The following is a 19,154-nucleotide window of genomic DNA, read 5'->3' on the forward strand; positions in this document are numbered from 1 at the left end:
AAGACACCAAAGTTGGACCTGTTTTTAAAAATTCCTCCAGTGAAGGAGTTTCCCTCAGTAATTTAGACTGTTTTTTGATTTTTCTGGGTTTGTCGGTGAGGAAGATTATCCTTGAACTAACATCTGTTGCCAATCTTCCTCTTTTTGCTTGAGGAAGATTGGCACTGAGCTAACATCTGTGTATCCTCCTCTAGTTTGTGTGTGGGATGCTGCCACAGCATGGCCTGATAAGCAGTACATAAGTCCACACCCGGGATCCAAACCCACTAACCCTGGGGGGCCAAAGTGGAGCACACAAACTTAACCACTACGCCACTGGGTCTGCCCCTAAACTGTCTTTTTTTTTTTATAACAAATAATCATACAATTATTTTTAAGACCATGGTAAGTAAGATATAGCACCAATCTGAACACTACCTCTTTTGAGGAAGCATGACTCCTTCTGAAGCTTACTTGAGATAGGAGATGAGAAAGTCATATTCTTTAATAACCCGAGAAGCTTTTCTACAAATTTACTTATAATATCTTGCAGAGGAACAAATAAGTGGAGATTTTTCTTTGGGGCTTGGATTTCCTAATCCAAACTGGAAAATGATCAAATGATCTTTCATAGCATCTTTCTTCAGAGATGTTCTAAGAACAGCCATGAGACAATTGTGAAGTTTAGGTAGATGCATGTTTCATTTTTTAAAACAGCTTTATTGAGACATAATTGATATACAAGAAAACTAGACATATTTAATGTATATAATTTGATGAGTTTGGAGATACACAAACATATGCAAAAATGAACTTGCAAACGCCTCACGGAGATTCAGTTTTTCTCCTTATGTAAACAAAGTGAGAAAACAATTTTAAGAATCTTTGCCATCTTTCAAGATGATTCAATCATCTAAGTGCAAAAAATAAAACAAAAGGAATGTTATAGGCCCAAATTAAGCAGGAAGTTACTGGGGAATAGGAGTCCCTCTTTTTAATTTCTTTTGATTAAAAAAAGCGCTCATTGTATGAAAGTAACAAGACATATGATACAAATTTAATTACACATACTGCCTAGCATAGAACATGGGAAGCAGAAAGTTTGTCTCCAAACATGACAATGAGTCATTAAAACCGAAAGCCATTTTATTTGTCAATGATGTCAGAATTTAAAGTTGTTCAGTTAAAATCTACTTCCTCTTGAAAAAGAGAAATATACTGAAGGGAGATGCAAAAAACTTAAGAGTAGGATCACGATTCCTAACAGCAAAATAAAGTCTGCAGCAGTGATTATGGGAAAATGAGTCACAGGGAAACGTGGAAAGCTTGAAAAGGGACAGTGATGAGGGCCAAAGGAGACAAGATATGAGCAGGGCCATCATAGGCATAAAAATGGAGAAGTCTGAGAAAACCAGGGATGGAATCAATGTATGCATGTGGAAAATACATCTGCAGAGGCACTAGACAACAGGACCCAGATCTAAATTCAAGTACCTAATTAAAAATAAAAAAAGACTAGAAATCTAAAACTTAAGTCTACAAGCTTAGTCATGTAACATCTAGAAGTCCCCTTCTTTGTTCATCACCTTTACTTTCTCTACAAGCCTATTGAGCAGAAGGTCAGTAACAACAAGTGTATTCTTTCGTCTCTTGGTTTACATTTTAGAGGGGATCTGAAGAGGCTGTGGGTTCAGCTAAGATTACAACGGGAAGAGCTTATTGAAGCAGGGTAGACAATAGGTCTTGTCGTTCTGTTCCCTGAAGATGCCCTTCGACAACTGCGTCAGGCAGAAAGCACACACGAAGTGCTCAGGATGGAACTTGTGGCCCATGGCACTGATGCAGCGGCCAGTGATGGGCTGCCCACATCCATGGCAGAGGGTTCCTCGGCGGTGATGGTAATGGAGCTCACAGAAGGGACGTCCATCCAGCTCAAAAAAGGAGCCAGTAGAAAAGCTACTGAAGCAGTCCTGGAGGGACAGAAAGAAGAGAAAGGAAAGGAATGCAGATGTGAAGAAGTAAATCATCAGCAAAGTAAAGCTTTCAGCCTTGCAGTTCCTGCAAGTTACCTGCCAGTTGCAGGAACTCACTCGGGTCCTTGACAAATGGAGACCAGAATATCACCCACTTGCAAAACGGAGAAGCAAATGCCCACAATGGATGCTGTGCTTTGTGTCTCCTTTAGGAAGCCCACATCAATCCTTCATCCTGAGCTGTGAACCCTCTGACCAGTTGCAGCTCTGCCTCTCCGAGAGGAGAACCCCTGACTTCTCCAATACCCAAAAGATAAATAAGTAAGTATACAGACCCCACAAACAAAGCACTCAGGATGCCAGACAGTGTCCATGGCTGAAAGATAGTTTTCCAACACTGGGCGGTTGCAGCCACCACACTTGGGTGAGAACATGGCTAAGAAATCCTTTCGGCAATATGGCTTCTTGTCCTTCTCATGAAAGCCTGAAGAGACAAAAGCAAGGATTCACTGTTGCAGTATGAGACTTTAAGCCAAAGTGAAGGCTGAGATGAGGCCAATAATTTAAATTCTTCCAACCTCAGGGTCCTCATATTCAAAATAGATACCTACCCCTAAGAGTTGTTTTAAGGAATATATGAGATAATGCATGTAAAGTGTTTTAGCATTGTGCCTGGTTCATAGTGAGCATTTAATAAGTGTTAAGATCTATTCCCCCTTGATGCATCTGTACTAGGCATTCTCTTGGCCTGCAGACTTCTGCCCCAGGTCTCGATAGGCTAGTCTCATCTTGTGATTCAGAAATCAGCTCAAATATCATCTTATCAGAGAGGCATCTGTTCAGCCCGAATCTATCACTTCATTTTTTTAACTGTCTTTATAGCATTTACCATTATCTGAAATCATCTTTGTGGTCTGTCTTCCCTCACTGGAACATTAGCTTTGAAAGAAACTAGATGTTGTTTGTCTTGTCACATTATATCTCTACTATCTGAAACAGCACCTGGACAAAAGTGCCTAATACTTAGAAATAAAACACTGTTAAATAATAATTTCCAAATGGATTTAAGATCTATACATAATAATTCAAATCATACAAATACTTGAATTAAAAATGGATGGATTCCTCTTTAAGCAGGGAATAAGAAAACTGTCATTAAAATGGCTCAAATTTCAAAAGCAAGTTAAAGATTAATAAATTTAGCCACATTAAAAATATATATGAATGACTTACGGATGACCAAAAAACAACATAAGCAAAGCCAAGATAAAGGGAAAACTGAGGAAAATAATTGCTAATTACACCTCAGGAAAAGTATAGCAAATACAAAGTGTTCTGAAATGTATATATGGTTTCAATTATTGTTTTATAAACTAAGGAAACAACAAACAATCTCTAAAACACTGAAAGAAGAAATACTTTTAGTGATAATATGTTCAACATTATGAGTAAGCCATGAAACTCAAAAGAAATCTATGGAGTTCTAATTTTTGCTAATTAGTAGTTTAATTTCTAATTGTAGCTAAATAGTAAAAACAGCGTTAAATAAAATAGCCAATGCTGGAAAATACACAGAGTGATTTATATATTTATATATTCCTGGTGATAAAGTTGAATGCTATTATTCTATTGGAAAGTCATTTGATAATGTGTATTCAAGAATTTTAAAAAAAGATATAGATATCTGAATCCCAGGAAGTAATCCACACAAATAATTCAAATAAGAAAAAGTGATGTTTACAGACATTCATTGTAGCACTACTAAAACTCCAGAAGTAATCTAAATATACTATTCTGAACGCATTTCAGTTGTTTCCAATATTTGTAACTATAAATAATTCAATGAACATCTTCAGGCACATAATCTTTTATAATCTGCATAAAATCCTAATTGAATAATGTATATTATTAAAATTATTATCATAAAATTATGAGACAACATGGAGAAATGTTTAGGTGAAATAAAAGGAATTTTAGGTATACTATAACTTACACATGCATAAATATTCATAAACGTAGAAAGCATTGGTAGAGAAATTTTTTTATGTTGCATTAGTTAAACAGGGTGATGGGTTATAAATGAAAATTTCTGCAATGTCTTTTTATTGTCTTTACATTAAAAGAAGAAAAACACAATAAACTAATTCATCTTCAAGCACTTATTCAGTGACATATTCCCTCTGCTTTGAAAATCACTTCCTCATGCTACCCAGATGGTTTGGTCCTTCACTTAACCCAGGGGTCTGCTTAAGAGAGCAACTGCCCTAACCACTCTATTTCAAATAGCACCCTATCACTCTCTCTCTCTCTCTCTCTCTCACCTAACATACAAAGTTAGTTAGTTATTTAGTTGGCTGGTTTGATTATTGCCTGTCTTCCTCACTAGAACATATGTACCATGAGGGGGGAACTTCGTTTTTTGTCACTGTAGCCTCAGTACCTAGAATAGTACCTGACACATACATAGGATTTGCTCAACAAATATTTATTGAATGAGCAGACATGGAAACAATATTACAATAGCAAAACTGAGACCATCAGCTCCAGAATATGTTGTTGTTTAGAGTCTCACTCCAGGATTAACTAGAACACGTATAAACAAGTGAACTTTTCTGTAAAGAACGCTCCTTGACATTACTTGGAGAGCCTACCTAAGATGATTATTAGCAATCCCATTTCTGTTATCACCTGCTTTGTACTGGTTCCAACTGAGAGTTTTACCTACAGTACTAAATTTAAATTAGATTCTTTACAGCAACCCTCCCAAAAGGAAATCTAAGAGAAATTACATGTAACCAACTAGTCAGTGGAGGAGCTGAGATTCAAATCTAAGCCTACCTTCAAAGCCTAACTTGGATGTCACACCCCTAACTTAAATGCATCCTGCCCTTGACCTCTTTGTGGGAACTGAACTCAGTATCAGTGAGTCCAAATATCATAAGCCAACAATTTTGGAATGAGAGCTCTACCTGTGTGCCACTAAAATAGCATGGAAGCAAAGCATGCACAGTAGATTGGAAAGCAGCCCAGGAAGAACGTTATTTCTAGAAATACTCTTTGATCGTAGCAGCCAGATTTTAAAAAGGTAATAGGAGCAGCCAGGCATTGGGACCTAAATTATGCAGCCATAGTTCCTCTGCTATCGCTGGTCACTTTTTGATATGCTTTGCCTTGTTCAACTATGCTGTTCTTGAAAAGGAGACAATTTAACAGACTTCTAAGGCCTATTTATCTAAGAATTTAAACTAATAATTTATAAACTGTCTTATATTTTTCTTCTATACCCCTGAGACACAGTAGAGCTCACTTTCTTCACCTTGTCAAAGAATGTCTAGAGTCTGATCAAATGTAACTGAATGTAGGAAGGCCTACGATTTAAGAAAAATAAACCAACACCCACAACCATCTTTCTTGCTGTTGGGCAGCACAGTCTTTCTCTAACTTTAGCATGGATCCATCACCTGGAGAGCTTGTCAATATGCAAATTTCTGGGTCCTATCCTCAGAGTTTCTGATTCAGTAGGTCTGGGATGGGGCCAAAGAATTTGCATTTCTGAGGAGTCCCCAAGTGATGCTGATGCTTCGTAAAATAAATGAAATAAAACTGAGCTTGCCTATAAGTTAAGTGTTACTTGAGAAAATTATAAGACATGCCAACTGACCCAGGAATGACCCTCATCTAGGCATTTGCAGGGTAGCTGATCTCAAGAATGAGACAGCAGGGAAGTAACAGCCTCTGTTTCAACTAGGTGAGTCCTGGGAGAGAAATTAAAAGCAATCAGCCAAACTTGCTGTGATACCCTTGCATTCAGTAATCCAATAAATTGAGAAAGTTTCAGCACTTACTTTCCTAGAGGCTCTCTGGGGCCAATTACCTCTGGAGGATGGATGAGAGATACTAACAATTAAAAGTGTCACAGGGAGAGGGAGAGCATTTACACTCTTGTGAGGCTCTTAACCACAGGGGGAATTAGGGAGCACCTGCATGGCCTGGATAATGAACAATTAAAAAGAAAGACGTAGGCACCGAGGACCTGGTCCCTATGGGAGGATGCTAAGGCCTGATGTGCTTAGAAACTTGAGCCTCAAAGAATAATTTTCTGAACTGAAACAAAAATGCAGGTGAATTTAATTTCCCAGGAGGCTCAGGGGCTAAGCTGTCATTATAGAAACTTTGTGTGTAGCTATGTGACATAGGGTAAGGCAGGATGCCACCTAATTAATGGACTAACCATATAGTAGGAGACCCATTTACAGAAAGTGAAGGATAAAAGCAAAAATACAGCTTAAGAGGAGCTTCTGATTAATAAATGGCCTTTTTTGTCAGTTGTCTCAATAAATATGTCTTATGTGTGGCTTCTATCTATGTAAAGTCATAAATGACCCAATCAGCCTTGTCTGTTTAGAAGGGGCCTAAGTCAAGAACAGTGAAAACGAGGTATCTTTATGGTGCTTTCTGGTCATCTTACAGATAGGATAATTTTTCTTTTGTATATAATTAAATTTCTGTTTGAAATATGTCTATATTCTGTCGTTCTGCTCTCACGCAACTTCTACATCATAATCACCCACAGGCACCGTTCGCTTGCTGACTGTTCTACTCAAGTCACTCTCAGGCTTCTGAGGCTAACAATACAATATAAACTTAACCATGACACACTTTAATATGCTTTCGATCAAATCACAATGAAAAATGTGGCTTAACTAAAGTGCAATCTAGAAATGAAAGACCTAATGAGTTGTGAAAAGCACTGAACAAGCTTCAGTGAATAAGTAAATTACTACAAAGCGCTGTATTAGTGGATTCTATCAGTGCTGCTCGATCTAGTTCTATCTTCAAATAAAATGTATCAGACTGGTGCTAAGAAAGCGAAAAGATCCAGTAGCAGAAGAAGAATCGAGTCTCCATCAAAGGACAGTTTTGATGTAGAAAAAACAGGGAACCTGCAGAAATAAGACCCAAGTTTAAATTTCAAATCTCTTTGACTTTCTAGTTGTATGACTGTAAGAAAATCACTTTACCTCTGAGGTTCAGTGTTTTCATCTGCAACTAGGTAAGATATGGAATAAAATAACTCTCTAAAGGTTGTGGTGGGGATTAAATGAACAAGAGTTAGAAATATACATAATAAAATGCCTGATATTTAGGAGAGTTTCCATGTTGGTGAGGGACTCAACATGTGGAATTTTCTTCACTCACTCTTGAAACATTACTAACATGACAGATAAAGAATTATTTAAAACAGAAAAACCCATAAGAAAAAGAGAAAAGAAAAAGAGATGCTACAAATGAGATACCAATAAAATTTTCCAAAATTTAAAGTAAGCATGAGTGACAACCAGCTTGGCAAAAACAAGGAAACTAAAACCTATATCTCTACAGAGGGGAGGTGCCAATAAAATTCAAGCCATCTGGAGCTCATAACATCAGAGGGGTTCAGGAACTGCACGCGCAAAATAGTCATCGAGGCTGGAAATAGGATTGGTTGGTTGCAAGTCTGAAGAGCTGTTAGGAGATCAGATCCCCCACCCTACCATAAGATACAGTGATTAATTCTGGAAATGTCAAGTCAGAGAATCTCAGTGATCAGGGTACTGGGCACCATAAGGAAAGAAGTCAAGCTTTCTACTGAAAAATGGGCATTAAATAACAGTTGATGTGATAAATGGTGAAAACCCCATCTTCCAATCTCTTTTTTTAATTCTCATAATGCTGTTGGAGAGAACATCTCTTCAGTAGAATTGATTCAAGATAACTAAAATATTAATATTCAGGGGCCCTCCAGCAAAATGGCCAGAGTATCCTATCTGAGTACCATACAGTTGAGTCCACCAGTCAACAAGTTCTGCCTATATCCACAGAGCTTCAAATTAGCATTTTAGTGTCTCATTCTCAAAAAGGAAATGGACAACCAAAGACCAGCAGCATTGGGCAAAGACAAATATAACAAGATGTAAGGAATCAAGATGGAATAGATATCAAATTCCAAATTGAGCTGCAAGACATCCTTCAAAGTAGCCATGAACTGTTTTCATAACTCTTGAACTCTTCACTCACGCTGAGGATACAAACAGATAAAGAGGAAGGGAAATTGAGAGAGGGATTTCTTTGGAGAAAACTGTGCTATGGGTGTTCGAACACCACCTCCAAAAGGGATGAGGTATGATTCCTGCTAACCTCAGGCCAAGAGAGGAATTTCAATGGGACTACTCAGAGAGCTAGATATGTGTCCCCTGCCATTAGTGAGATATGGTTGATGGTATTTGACTCATCCTTGGAAAAAGTCCACAGGAGATGGCATCCTTTATACAGATGTACCTGAAAATCAACTTCAGTCCCACTGAGTGCAAGGAAGGTGCAAGTTTCCCATGGTCCGTATATGAAAATGTGAGTAAAAGAGATGATCCAGAATAATTATAATCATTTCTAAGAGATCACCAGGAGGAACAATGTAAACCCTGCAAAAAAGAACCTGTGTGAAATGGATCCTCAAAGAAATGTGCCACGGGGAAACAACCAGCCAAGGCATGTGAAAAGCAATCAAGAGTTTACAACTGGACCTATATTGAACCCATAAAAGCATCCAAGAAGAAAAAAAAGTCAGAGTTAAACATCTGCCAGGCCCAGAGAGTATAAAGCAAATTTATAACAGCAGAGACAAGAGACAAGTTAGAACGTTCGTGCCCTCCAGTCTCATCTCCTTCCATACCTGTTTCAATTCTGGAGGGATCAGATATCAGGATTAGCAATAGGAGTGAGGGTGGTGGATGCCAAAGGCAGGAAAGGACAGATAAAAGGCCATAAACCCCTGCCCTGGTCTCCTGCAGCTTAAAGGACCTATCAGGGGAGAGAGTAGCTGACTCTAAATAAGTTGGAAGCTTTAGCTATTACACAGACTGAATTACCTAAGGACTTAGTTTTGTGTTTTGTGTCTTAAACTGACTTTCTGTTTAGAATTATTTATTAAGAGTAATCAGAAAAGACACAGGACTGTCCAAATTTTTATTTAGGAGAGAGGAGCAAACATTCCCCACTGAGTGAATTCTAAAAGGACAGGAAAAGACAAAATAAAGAAGTTTTCTGATTCCATGTATGAGTCATATCTGTTCAAAAGAAACATAAGTAGTAGAAAAAAATCAAGACAATTCAGAAAACAGAAGAAAAAAAACTTGCAAAGAGGGAAAAACAGGTCACATTGAAAGGATCACGAATAAGAACAAAATAACAAAAAATTCTCAACTATGGAAGCTGGAAGACAATGAAGCAATGTCTTCAAAATTATGAGGGAAAATAGCTTCCACCTCGAACTCTATGCCCAGGAAACTTAAAGTAGACAACAGAATAAAAATATTTTCAGAGATTCAAGGTCTCAAAAATTTTACCTCCTATCCTACTCTTGGGAGCTACACTTGAGGATGTGCTCCACCAAAATATAGACAGTAACATTTATTAAGAGACATGAGATCCAAGAAACAAAGGATCCAGAGAAGAAAGTAGTAAAAGGAATTCCCAAGATAACGGTCCAGAATACCACTTGTCAGCAAGCCTGAGGAGGAACCATTTCAGACTGGAGCAAGGAGGATGGAAGTCTCCAAGAAAAAACAAATGGAAATGACATGTTACCAGATATAGTAGATCATTTTGAGAAGGATTTCACAGCTCTGTCAGATAAATTATAGATAAGAACAACAAAAATTAAGCTAATGAAAAAGAAATCCAAATATTAACTTTAGGAAAAAATTAATTTATATAAAAATGATACCAAGAAAATAATATTAATTATTACTATGTCTCCATGTGCTGGACACCATCCTAAACACTATAATGGTATTGTAATCTTAAAATCCTCAAAATGACCCTATGAGGTAAGCATTATTATTAGGTCCATTTTACTGATGAGAAAAGTGAGGTACACAGAGGTTAAATGACTTGAGCAACATCATATGACTAATAAATACCACAGTCCAGATTTGAAGTCGGCAATCTAACTTTAAAATCTCTGCTCTATGGTAATCACAGTTTGCTACATGGCTCAATTATAAGCAGTATTTCCATAGTTGTCAACATGTACACACTGAATCTGACCTGTAATTATAACCTAATTATATATTGAGAGAATGGGGGAGAGAAAATACGTTGGGGGTAAGATGGGGTAGTAACAACATTTCTAAATTCTCATCTTCCCTGATAGATTAACATAATGGTTAAAACTAGAAAAAAAATCTATAGTAATATATTATTTAAAACACACAAGTAAATAACAGAAAAAAAGTTAAAAAAATTGGAAATTGGAAAGGAGAACTAGATTTGAGGGTAGAGAAAGGAAAAGCTAATCTTTTTCGATATTACCCTTGAAGTAATATTTGATTTTTAAACTATGTATTCATATTTCTTTGATTTAAAAAACTAATTTAGAAAAAATTTATAAATGTTGGGAAAAGGTAGGGAGGGATGGCATCTAGTACTGAAATGGGCACTTGGATGGTAGGGGCAGGACTCAAGGCCACCGTGGCAGGTCAAGGAAAAGCTCTGCTGGTATTCTTGTAACTGTTCCGGGTGTACCTTCTGCACCAAACACCTCTCCACAATGAAAGCAAAAGAAGTGCTCTGGGTGCCAGGTTTGGTCCATTGCTGTCAGCACTTTCTGGAAAAGGAACACACAGAGAGATGTTAGAAGGCAGCAGAGTTGTAAACACTATCCCGGTTCTAGGTTCTAAATGAGTGATTAAATACTACATGAAAGCAGGGGTAAGGGGGATTTACTCACATCCTGGATGGGAGCAGCACAGTAGGCACAGCGTGGAGAAAAAAGATGGTGGTAGTCCTTGCAGCAGTAGGCCAAGCCATTCCGCTCAAAGAAGAGGCTAGAGCCAATCTCTTCTTTGCAGTGAGTGCAGACGAAGTGCTCTGGATGCCATGCTTGCCCTAGAGCGTAGATCACCTGGAGGACAAAATAAGACCTAGCATGGGAACCCAGTTGAGTGCTCTAGGGCCTACAGCTTACACAACTCTGAAAGGCACTCTTCACAAGCATTCCTTGTCAACGACACCCCTGGAGTCATACAACGCTGAGGCCTAGGCTGAGGTTCTACCTATGCGACTGTTGTCTATGCTTTATGGATAGTAAAAGAGTGCCCAGTTTCCTGAGTGATCATGCTGATAGAGGCCTGTAAATGTTTGTTACCACTACACCGCCCCAGAGGGTAGGAGAAACAAAACAGAGCACAGTAGTGACCAACAAGACATACTATGGCCTTGGCATGGAAGGGATCCCTGGAAGAGGAAAAGGCCAAATGACAGTTTTCATTCCTCAGGTCTGAACACGTCATTTCATGCCCCATGCGTGAATCAAAGCCCTTCATTATGGTTTCTGGTGAAGGGTGATGTGGAGCAGGAGTCTGTAGCTGTGATTTGGAGCTGAGTGCAGCTGAATTGTAATCAATTAATTTAGACTGAGACTGTCAGAACAGAGGAAGCAGTGAGAAGTTCCTTTCAGTAAAGGCAGTACAGAAAAATGCTTAAGAACTCAAATTTGAGAATCAGACTCTCCTGGGTTCAAATCTTACCTCTACCTCTTACTAGACCTTGGACATGTCAGTTAACATCCCTGAGCCCTCAGTTTCTTCATCTTTACAACGGGAACGGTAATAGAGTCTTCCTTAAAGGGCTAATGTGACTATTAAATGAGGGAATTCTTATAAAGCACTTAGCTCAGCGCCTGGAGCACTGTAAGGGATCAGTTATTATTAACTATTACTAAAACGTCTTAGAATGTAAGGAGATAAAGCAATCTTTGGTGAGACGGAGACAGACATATACACAGACAGACGGCTGTAGGACGAACATTGTGGCCTATCCCACCTTTCCAGCAATCGGTTTCTGACAGGAAGCACAGTGGCCCTTGGGCACTGTGGCAATTCCAAGGTCCTGCAAATCCTGCTCCAAACCCCCCAGCATGGAGTCTAGGGAGGCCTTGTCGTCCCGTTTGTCTGGCAAGTGTTTCTTGCTGACATCTGGTTTCACTGCAGCCTGGTACCAAGGGAAGAACCATGAAGAGAATCAGTTTCATGTACATTTACCCTCGTTGGCATCTTCTGCATGATCCTGTAAGTTCACCTCTACTGACTGATCCTTTAGTCTTTCCCTAACCTTTGTTCAAGACATGGTAGAATCCAACATTGTAACACCACTAAAAATGTTTTCATCCTCCTTTCATTCTAAGTTCCTCAGGCCAAATAAAATCTGATTAATCTTCCTCCATTTATAAATCTTTTCTGACCATAGGAAATGGAGTGTCTGAAGACGATACCTTTTCTTGTTCTTACGACAACCATCGGTCAACAATTAATCATATCTTCTTTTCATTCATTTATTCTGCAATGTTTATTGAGCAATTAGTTTGTGCCAATAACTACTCCAGACTTTTGGTAGAGAGCAGTGCACAAGGCCTACTGAGTGCCGCCCTCGTGGAGTTTACTTTCTCTGGGTGATAGATAATAAACAATTTAACAAGTAAATATATGATGTAATGTCAGGTATAGATAAGATATAAGTTATATACGGAGGTGGAAGTGACAGAGGGTGGGATGGTGAGAAAGAATTGACTTAGATGTGGGAAATATCAGAGAAGGCCCTCTAAGGAGGTGATACTTGTGCAGATATTTGCGTGATATGCTTAGGGACCCAGAAATATTGATGTTTGTAGGAAAAGCATTCCAGAAGGAAAGAAGGCCCGGTGCAAGGAAACAGTTTGATATATTAGAAGAAAAGTAAAATAGGTCAGTGGAGCTAGAGCAGGGGGAGTGAGATTGAGCATGTATGAGAAGAGATGGAGAGAGAGGCAAAGACGGCATCAGGCCTTCACAATAAACTCGGGTTTTATTCCAAGGGTGATGGAGCCATTGGAGGATTTCAAGCATGAAAGTGAAAGAATCTAATTTACAAGATCCCTGTGGTAGCTGAGTGAGGAATTAAGTGCAGATAAGCAAGAGTAGAATTAGCGGTACTAGTCAGGAGGGAGACTATTACAACAATTCAAACCAGAAGTGATGACTTGGACCAGTGTTAGGGGAGAAGGTGGTGAGAAGTTGTCAGGTAAGACTTGCTGGTGGATTGGATTTATTAAAGCAAAACTCTAAAAGAGTTATTATAAACCATTCAAAGACAGAGCCTCAAATTACAAAAAAGATACCCAGCTTGTCCTTCATCACTTCGTGTCCTGCTTCCATCTCTCTCAACTCCCTTCCAACTGGGCCACTGCTACCATCTCCCTAATACTTCCTGATCAGAAAACTACAATGGCTGTCCACAACCTCCAGCATCAAATCTGCACTCATCAGACAGGCGTTCAAAGTCTCCCACCCTCTGTCTTCACTTTGCCTTTCCAATCTCCTCTTTCATTACTCAGTCAAAAGCCTCCATTGTTCAAGGCCAGCCAGGCTCCCTGCAGTCTCCCGAATGTGATCTGTTACTGTCTGCCTTCAGGCCTCTATATCCTATTTTTACTGCCAGGAATAACCTCACATTATCTCACTAATCAGAAATGCTCATTTCCCTTCAAGAAACTTTTATCATCTGACAGATTTCCTTCCTTTTCTATTATATAATGTTACCTAATGTGGAAGACATTAGTGTTCAGAAGGTTAATGTCTCAAAGGCCTAAAAGGACAACCAATATTAAGTAAGTAATAACACAATTTTATATATATATAAATCTATGTCTGTATTTACATCTGTAACTATTTGCTTGTATATTTCAGAATACTTCTAAATGGCTATGTAAGAAATACTGACAACCTCCAGGGGGCAGCACCGATGGCCGGGAAGAGAGCTGATAGAGAAACAGCTCACTGTAAACTTTTGTACTTTTGGTTTTTGCACAATGTGAATGCATGGCCTATTCAAAAAATAAACAGAATATCTTTTAAATGTAAATAAACCAAAGCATGTTAAATCAATTAGAAAACACAACACAATTAAAACTCCTAATGTAGATTTTTTCCTAGTCGTTTCTGATATACAGCACCATGAGGAATGCACTCAGCTTTACTGTAAACATGAAAGAAAATTTGTTTCTGACATTTATTCATTTGTCCCTCTAATAAGAATGTATTACTCACAATGTGTCAGGAACTGTGCTGGGAGTCCAAAGGTGACCCACAAAGATAAGGTTCCTGTCTCCCCCAATCATACACATTTTTTTGTTTTTTTTTTAGGAAGATTAGCCCTGAGCTAACGTTTGCTGCCAATTCTCCTCTTTTTGCTGAGGAAGACTGGCCCTGAGTTAACATCCACGCCCATCTTCCTCTACTTTATACGTGGGACGCCTGCCACAGCATGGCTTGCCAAGCGGTGCCACGTCCGCACCCCAGATCCAAACCGGCAAACCCCGGACCACTGAAGCAGAGCATACACACTTAACCGCTGTGCCACCAGGTCAGTCCCCATACACATTTTTATATACTGCCTTGAAATTACTTCATCGTCACTCACACGTACATATCAAATCCCCCAAACAATTTAAAATGGTTGGACTCCCTACCTTAAGAATTCTAGATTATATTTCCCTTAATACATTTTTAAGCCAACTTCTCTGATTTTCCTTCCCTGCCAGGCCATGCGAGCTCAACACTCATGCTCTGGAGGCTAGAACAAGGAGGCAGGTTATACTGCAACATGGGGCTTAGGAATCCTCATCCGTCCTACTTTCAATGCCACACTTTGATCTCTCATGCTCTGTCCCAGCTTGCCCACAGGTCTCCTCCATCCTGCTCAGGCAGGTCTCTTTAACAGTCCTGCTACACTTCATCCAGCCTTAGATGCTGATGCTCTCAGGGCTCACTTCAACTAAAAGGACCTCCTCTCTCATCTCTTTGCATCCAAACGCTTTCCATTCTCCAGAGTTACCATCCCACATCCCATCCCCACCTCTGACAAAATCTCCTTGACCTCTCTACATTCTTAATGTTTGCTCCACATATTTTTTGAAAAACCACCTGTCTTTTATTCTGTAAATGTTACAGAGACTTATGCTTCATTTTACCAAGCACACTCCAAGCTCCTTCAGATCAGAGGCTGTATCATACTATCTTTTGCGTCCAGATAATACATAGCACAAATTTGAGTTCATCTGTTGAATTAAATTTAGTCCGGGAAAATGAATGACAACTTAGAAGAATTCCTAAAGGGGGAAGGCAGAGCTGAGTTCCACAGAGATAAACGCTGGAAGCTTCACCACAGGGACTGTGCTCACCTTAGCCTGCATCTCACTCAGGTGGGCCATGAGCTCATCCAACTGAGCGGCTGCTGAGGTTTTAGGAGGTGGTGGTGATTCCTTTGGCTCTTGGACCTCACTATGGAGAGAAATAAAAAAAAATCATTCTAACACATCAAAACTCAAATAAATGTTAAGCCATACATAAAATACCAGAAAATGCAGCTTTAGCTATTAACCCCTTAAATGTGAGTAAAACTAGAGACAGCAAGTACGTATTTTAAAAAATAGGTACTAGACGAAAACTCTGAATAAGGTTTCCCTGCCTTTTGTCTCCAAGTCTCCAACTGGTCATCTCAAAAACTGACTATTGTTCTCAAGTGCATGAAGGAAAGTGCTGCACATGTAGGTGGGCAGCCATTCTCTCCCAACAACCAGATGCAAAGCAGCCTCTGAAAACAGCTTTAAGGCCATGGTTCAATGTGTACTATTTTAATAGCATTCTTTTATTAAATTATAAAGTATTATATCTTCTCTCAGTAATTGTCAGGCAAAAGACAAAAAATAAATAAGAATATAGAAGAGGCCTCAACAAACTAAGGCCTATGGGCCAAATTTGGCCATGCCCATGCATTTACACACTGTGTACACCTGTTTTCCTACAGAGTTGGATAGTTGTGACAAACACCTTATGGTTCACAAAGCCTAAAATATTTACTATCTGCCCTTTACAGGAAAAGTCTGCAGCGCCCTGATAGAGTTTAGATAATCTATACGATGCTGGTTTCATATCCATATAATTGTGAATAAATTATTGATCAATAAAATTTTGGACCCAAGAAATAAAATTCAGATTCTTCAAATACTTGCACAATCATTAGCAAAATTAACCATGTATAAGGACATAAAATAAAGCTCAATAAATTCTAAGTCAACCATACAGAACATATTCTTAGATTGCAGTGACTGAAAGTACAAATTAACTGTTAAAAAAAACTATCCACTTAAGGAAAAATAAAATACTTCTAATTAATTCTTGGGATGAAGAAAAAAATAAACGGAATTTTAAAACTACTTAGAAATAGTAATGAGATCATGCACACACATACACATATGCTTCTTCGAGTTGAAAGCAAAATGTTACTGAAAGGAAAATAAACAGACTTAAGTGCAATATTGAAAAATAAGAAAGCTCAGAAACAAATAAACAAAATATCCAACTTAAGAGTCCAAAAATAAACAAAGACTAAAATAATTAAACAGAAGGCATAAAAGCATAAATTAATGAAACAGAAAACAAAAAAAACCTGATAGTTTTTTAGAAGCATTATATAAATTTTCAAGTACATAGAAAAATATGGAAAATCACCCAATAAGTTCTAGGAATATTGCAGAAACTTGATACTAAAACCAGACAAGGAGAGAACTGTTTGTGTGTGTTTGTGTGTGTGTGTGTGTGTGTGTGTGTGTGTGTCTGTGAGAGAGAGACAGAGACAGAGGGCGAAAGAGAGAGAAGCTTAAATTAAAATAGTAGAAACGTGTTTAAAAATCATCATGGCTAGGCAGTGTCTACACCAGTCATCCAAGGATGGTTCAACTTTATGAAAAGGATTTATATAATTCATTATACTAACAAATAAGTGAAAGATTTTATAAACATATTGATAGATGCTGAAAAGCAGTTGAAAATAAATTCAACCATGTTCCTCTTGTTGAAGATTGAGGAAAAGAACAAAAATTCCATAACCTGATAAAATATGTCTATAAAAAATTTATAACAAGCCTCATATTTAAGAGTCAAATAATAAACACATTTCTAATTGAGAAGAGGACAAGGATTCTACTATCATTGCTGGTCTTCAATACTATTCCAGAATGCATTATCAAATTCATTTAAAAGTAACAATAAGATTTATACATTTCAAAGAAAAAACTAAAGCACTTTCCCTCCTACTTCCTTGTAAATAGACGGTATGATCATTTACCTAGAAAATATAAGATAAATGATTGAACTATTAGAATGAAGAGAAAATACCAGGATGGTTACCAGATACAAGAATAAAATGAAATAATTGGTGTCTTTCTTATAAACCAGCAGTAACCAATCTGAAAATCCAATTGGAAAAAAAGAACGTGTTCACAATACCAACAAAACAATTTAAAAATATTAGAGAATAAATCTAGCCAGAAACGTGCAAGACTTCTATGAAGAAAAGCCACTGGCAGAAGTAAAAGAAGACCCACATAAATGAAGACACATAATACAATGTTAGTTTCACCCAATTAAACTATAAATTCAATGGAATTCATATAAAAATCCTAATAGAATTATTCAAGTTAATTAATAAGCTAATGGTAAAATTCAAGCTCTAGAACACGAAAGAAAATTTTGAAGAAAAAAAGATGAAGAGGTAAGACTTCTCTCAATAGATATGCTCTCCTATAAAATGACAATAAGTAAATTTGAGTGATGTTGTTAAAGAAACAGACAAATATATCAAAGGAGTAGAACAGAGAACCCAGAAACACTCCTGTACCTATGAGAACTTTGCATACAGTAAATGTGGCATTTCAAATAATCAGAAACAGACTATTCAACTCAAAATGTGTGGCAGTCTATTTGGAACGCAATAAATTTAGATCTGTAACACAATACAAACAAATAAGTTTTAAGTGAATTAAAGATACAAATATTTTTAAACATAAAAATTCTAGAAGGAAATGGAAGACATTTTTTATAATTTGGGGTGATGAAGACCTTCCTAAGAAAGGCATACAACTCTAAAGTGAAGTCAAAAAAGAAAAAATGTCAATAGAGATAATTTCAAAAACAATTTAAACATAAATAAAAGAAGATAAATAATATTCAAATATTAGGACATCTATAAATCAATAATAAAAAGACAACCCAACAGAAACCTGAGCTAAGGAGTTTTTTTAAAAAAGCAGGTTTCAGAAAAAGAAATTTGAATGTTTATTACTACATAAAAACATGCTTATTCTCAATCTTTAATATGAATATTAAACGAGATATCAATTTTTTACCCATTAGTCAAAATTTTGAAAGATTGATAATAAGCAGTATTGGCAAAAGTCAGGATTATATATATACATATATATTTACAAGTAGCTATGTAAATTTATAAAATCCTTTGCAAAGCAGGATCTAGTAATATTTCAAATATACATATCCTTGGATTCAGCAATTTCACTTTCAAGACTCCATTCTACAGAAAAATTGGAAATATCTACTAAGATATATGTACAAAGACGTTCCTTAAAACATAAAAATAGTACAGTTTTTATGAGCAAATTTTAAATAAAATAAATGGAGATAGAGTCAAATAAATTACGGTTCCTCCATGCTATAGAATAGTATGAAGCTGCTAAAATGAATGTAGGCATAGATTTATACGAACTAAGGATGACTTATAAGATACATTGTTAACTTCAAAAAGCAAAGCCCACAACAATATGAAAAATACCCTTCATTTTATGTAAACACATATGCACATATACATTAGTGCGAATATGCATACACAAAGGTCTGTAAGGAGACACACCTGACAGCAGTTAACCTAGAGGGCTAGTAAATAGGTGGTGGGAGGAATGAGAGTCTACATGGTCTGAATTCTTTGACTTTTATTTTGACACTATTTTTTAGAGCAGTTTTAGGTTCACAGCAGTATTGAACAGAGGGTACTTCTTTGACTTTTTTATACACATGAGTTTATAAAATAATTGCATATAAGTTATATTTTTAAAACAAAGGTCATCTGTACTAGAAAAAGAGCTCATGTGCACGGCCAACAGACAAGGTGATGGGGGGGCAAATGAGGCATCCATCAGTAGTTCAGTTCTCATGTATACACATGTACATATTCAGGTATAATAACTCTATGAACAACCTTCAGTAAAGTACATTAATATAGTCACAGTGTTATAGTTTTTATTAAAAAATATTTTTAAATATAAAATTAATGTAAGTG

The 19,154-nt window shown here is 37.3% G+C and overlaps 1 protein-coding gene across 7 annotated transcripts in view; it reads right to left on the bottom strand.

The window, feature by feature from the left end:
• Positions 1-678: 678 nt before the first annotated feature.
• LPXN (leupaxin) overlaps positions 679-19,154 on the bottom strand; it is a 37,517-nt gene continuing 19,041 nt past the window's right edge. For all 7 annotated transcript variants that reach the window (XM_014729524.3, XM_070229622.1, XM_070229620.1 and 4 more), the window contains 6 exons: positions 15,205-15,304; positions 11,814-11,981; positions 10,720-10,893; positions 10,515-10,596; positions 2,288-2,436; positions 679-1,949 (listed from right to left, as the gene is read on the bottom strand). In XM_014729524.3, the coding sequence (XP_014585010.1) occupies positions 1,680-1,949; positions 2,288-2,436; positions 10,515-10,596; positions 10,720-10,893; positions 11,814-11,981; positions 15,205-15,304 (943 nt within the window). In that variant the 3' untranslated portion in view covers positions 679-1,679. The remainder of the gene's footprint in view (positions 1,950-2,287; positions 2,437-10,514; positions 10,597-10,719; positions 10,894-11,813; positions 11,982-15,204; positions 15,305-19,154) is intronic.

Source organism: Equus caballus, chromosome 12, assembly GCF_041296265.1.
Source record: "Equus caballus isolate H_3958 breed thoroughbred chromosome 12, TB-T2T, whole genome shotgun sequence".
Classification (NCBI taxonomy): Eukaryota; Metazoa; Chordata; class Mammalia; order Perissodactyla; family Equidae; genus Equus; species Equus caballus.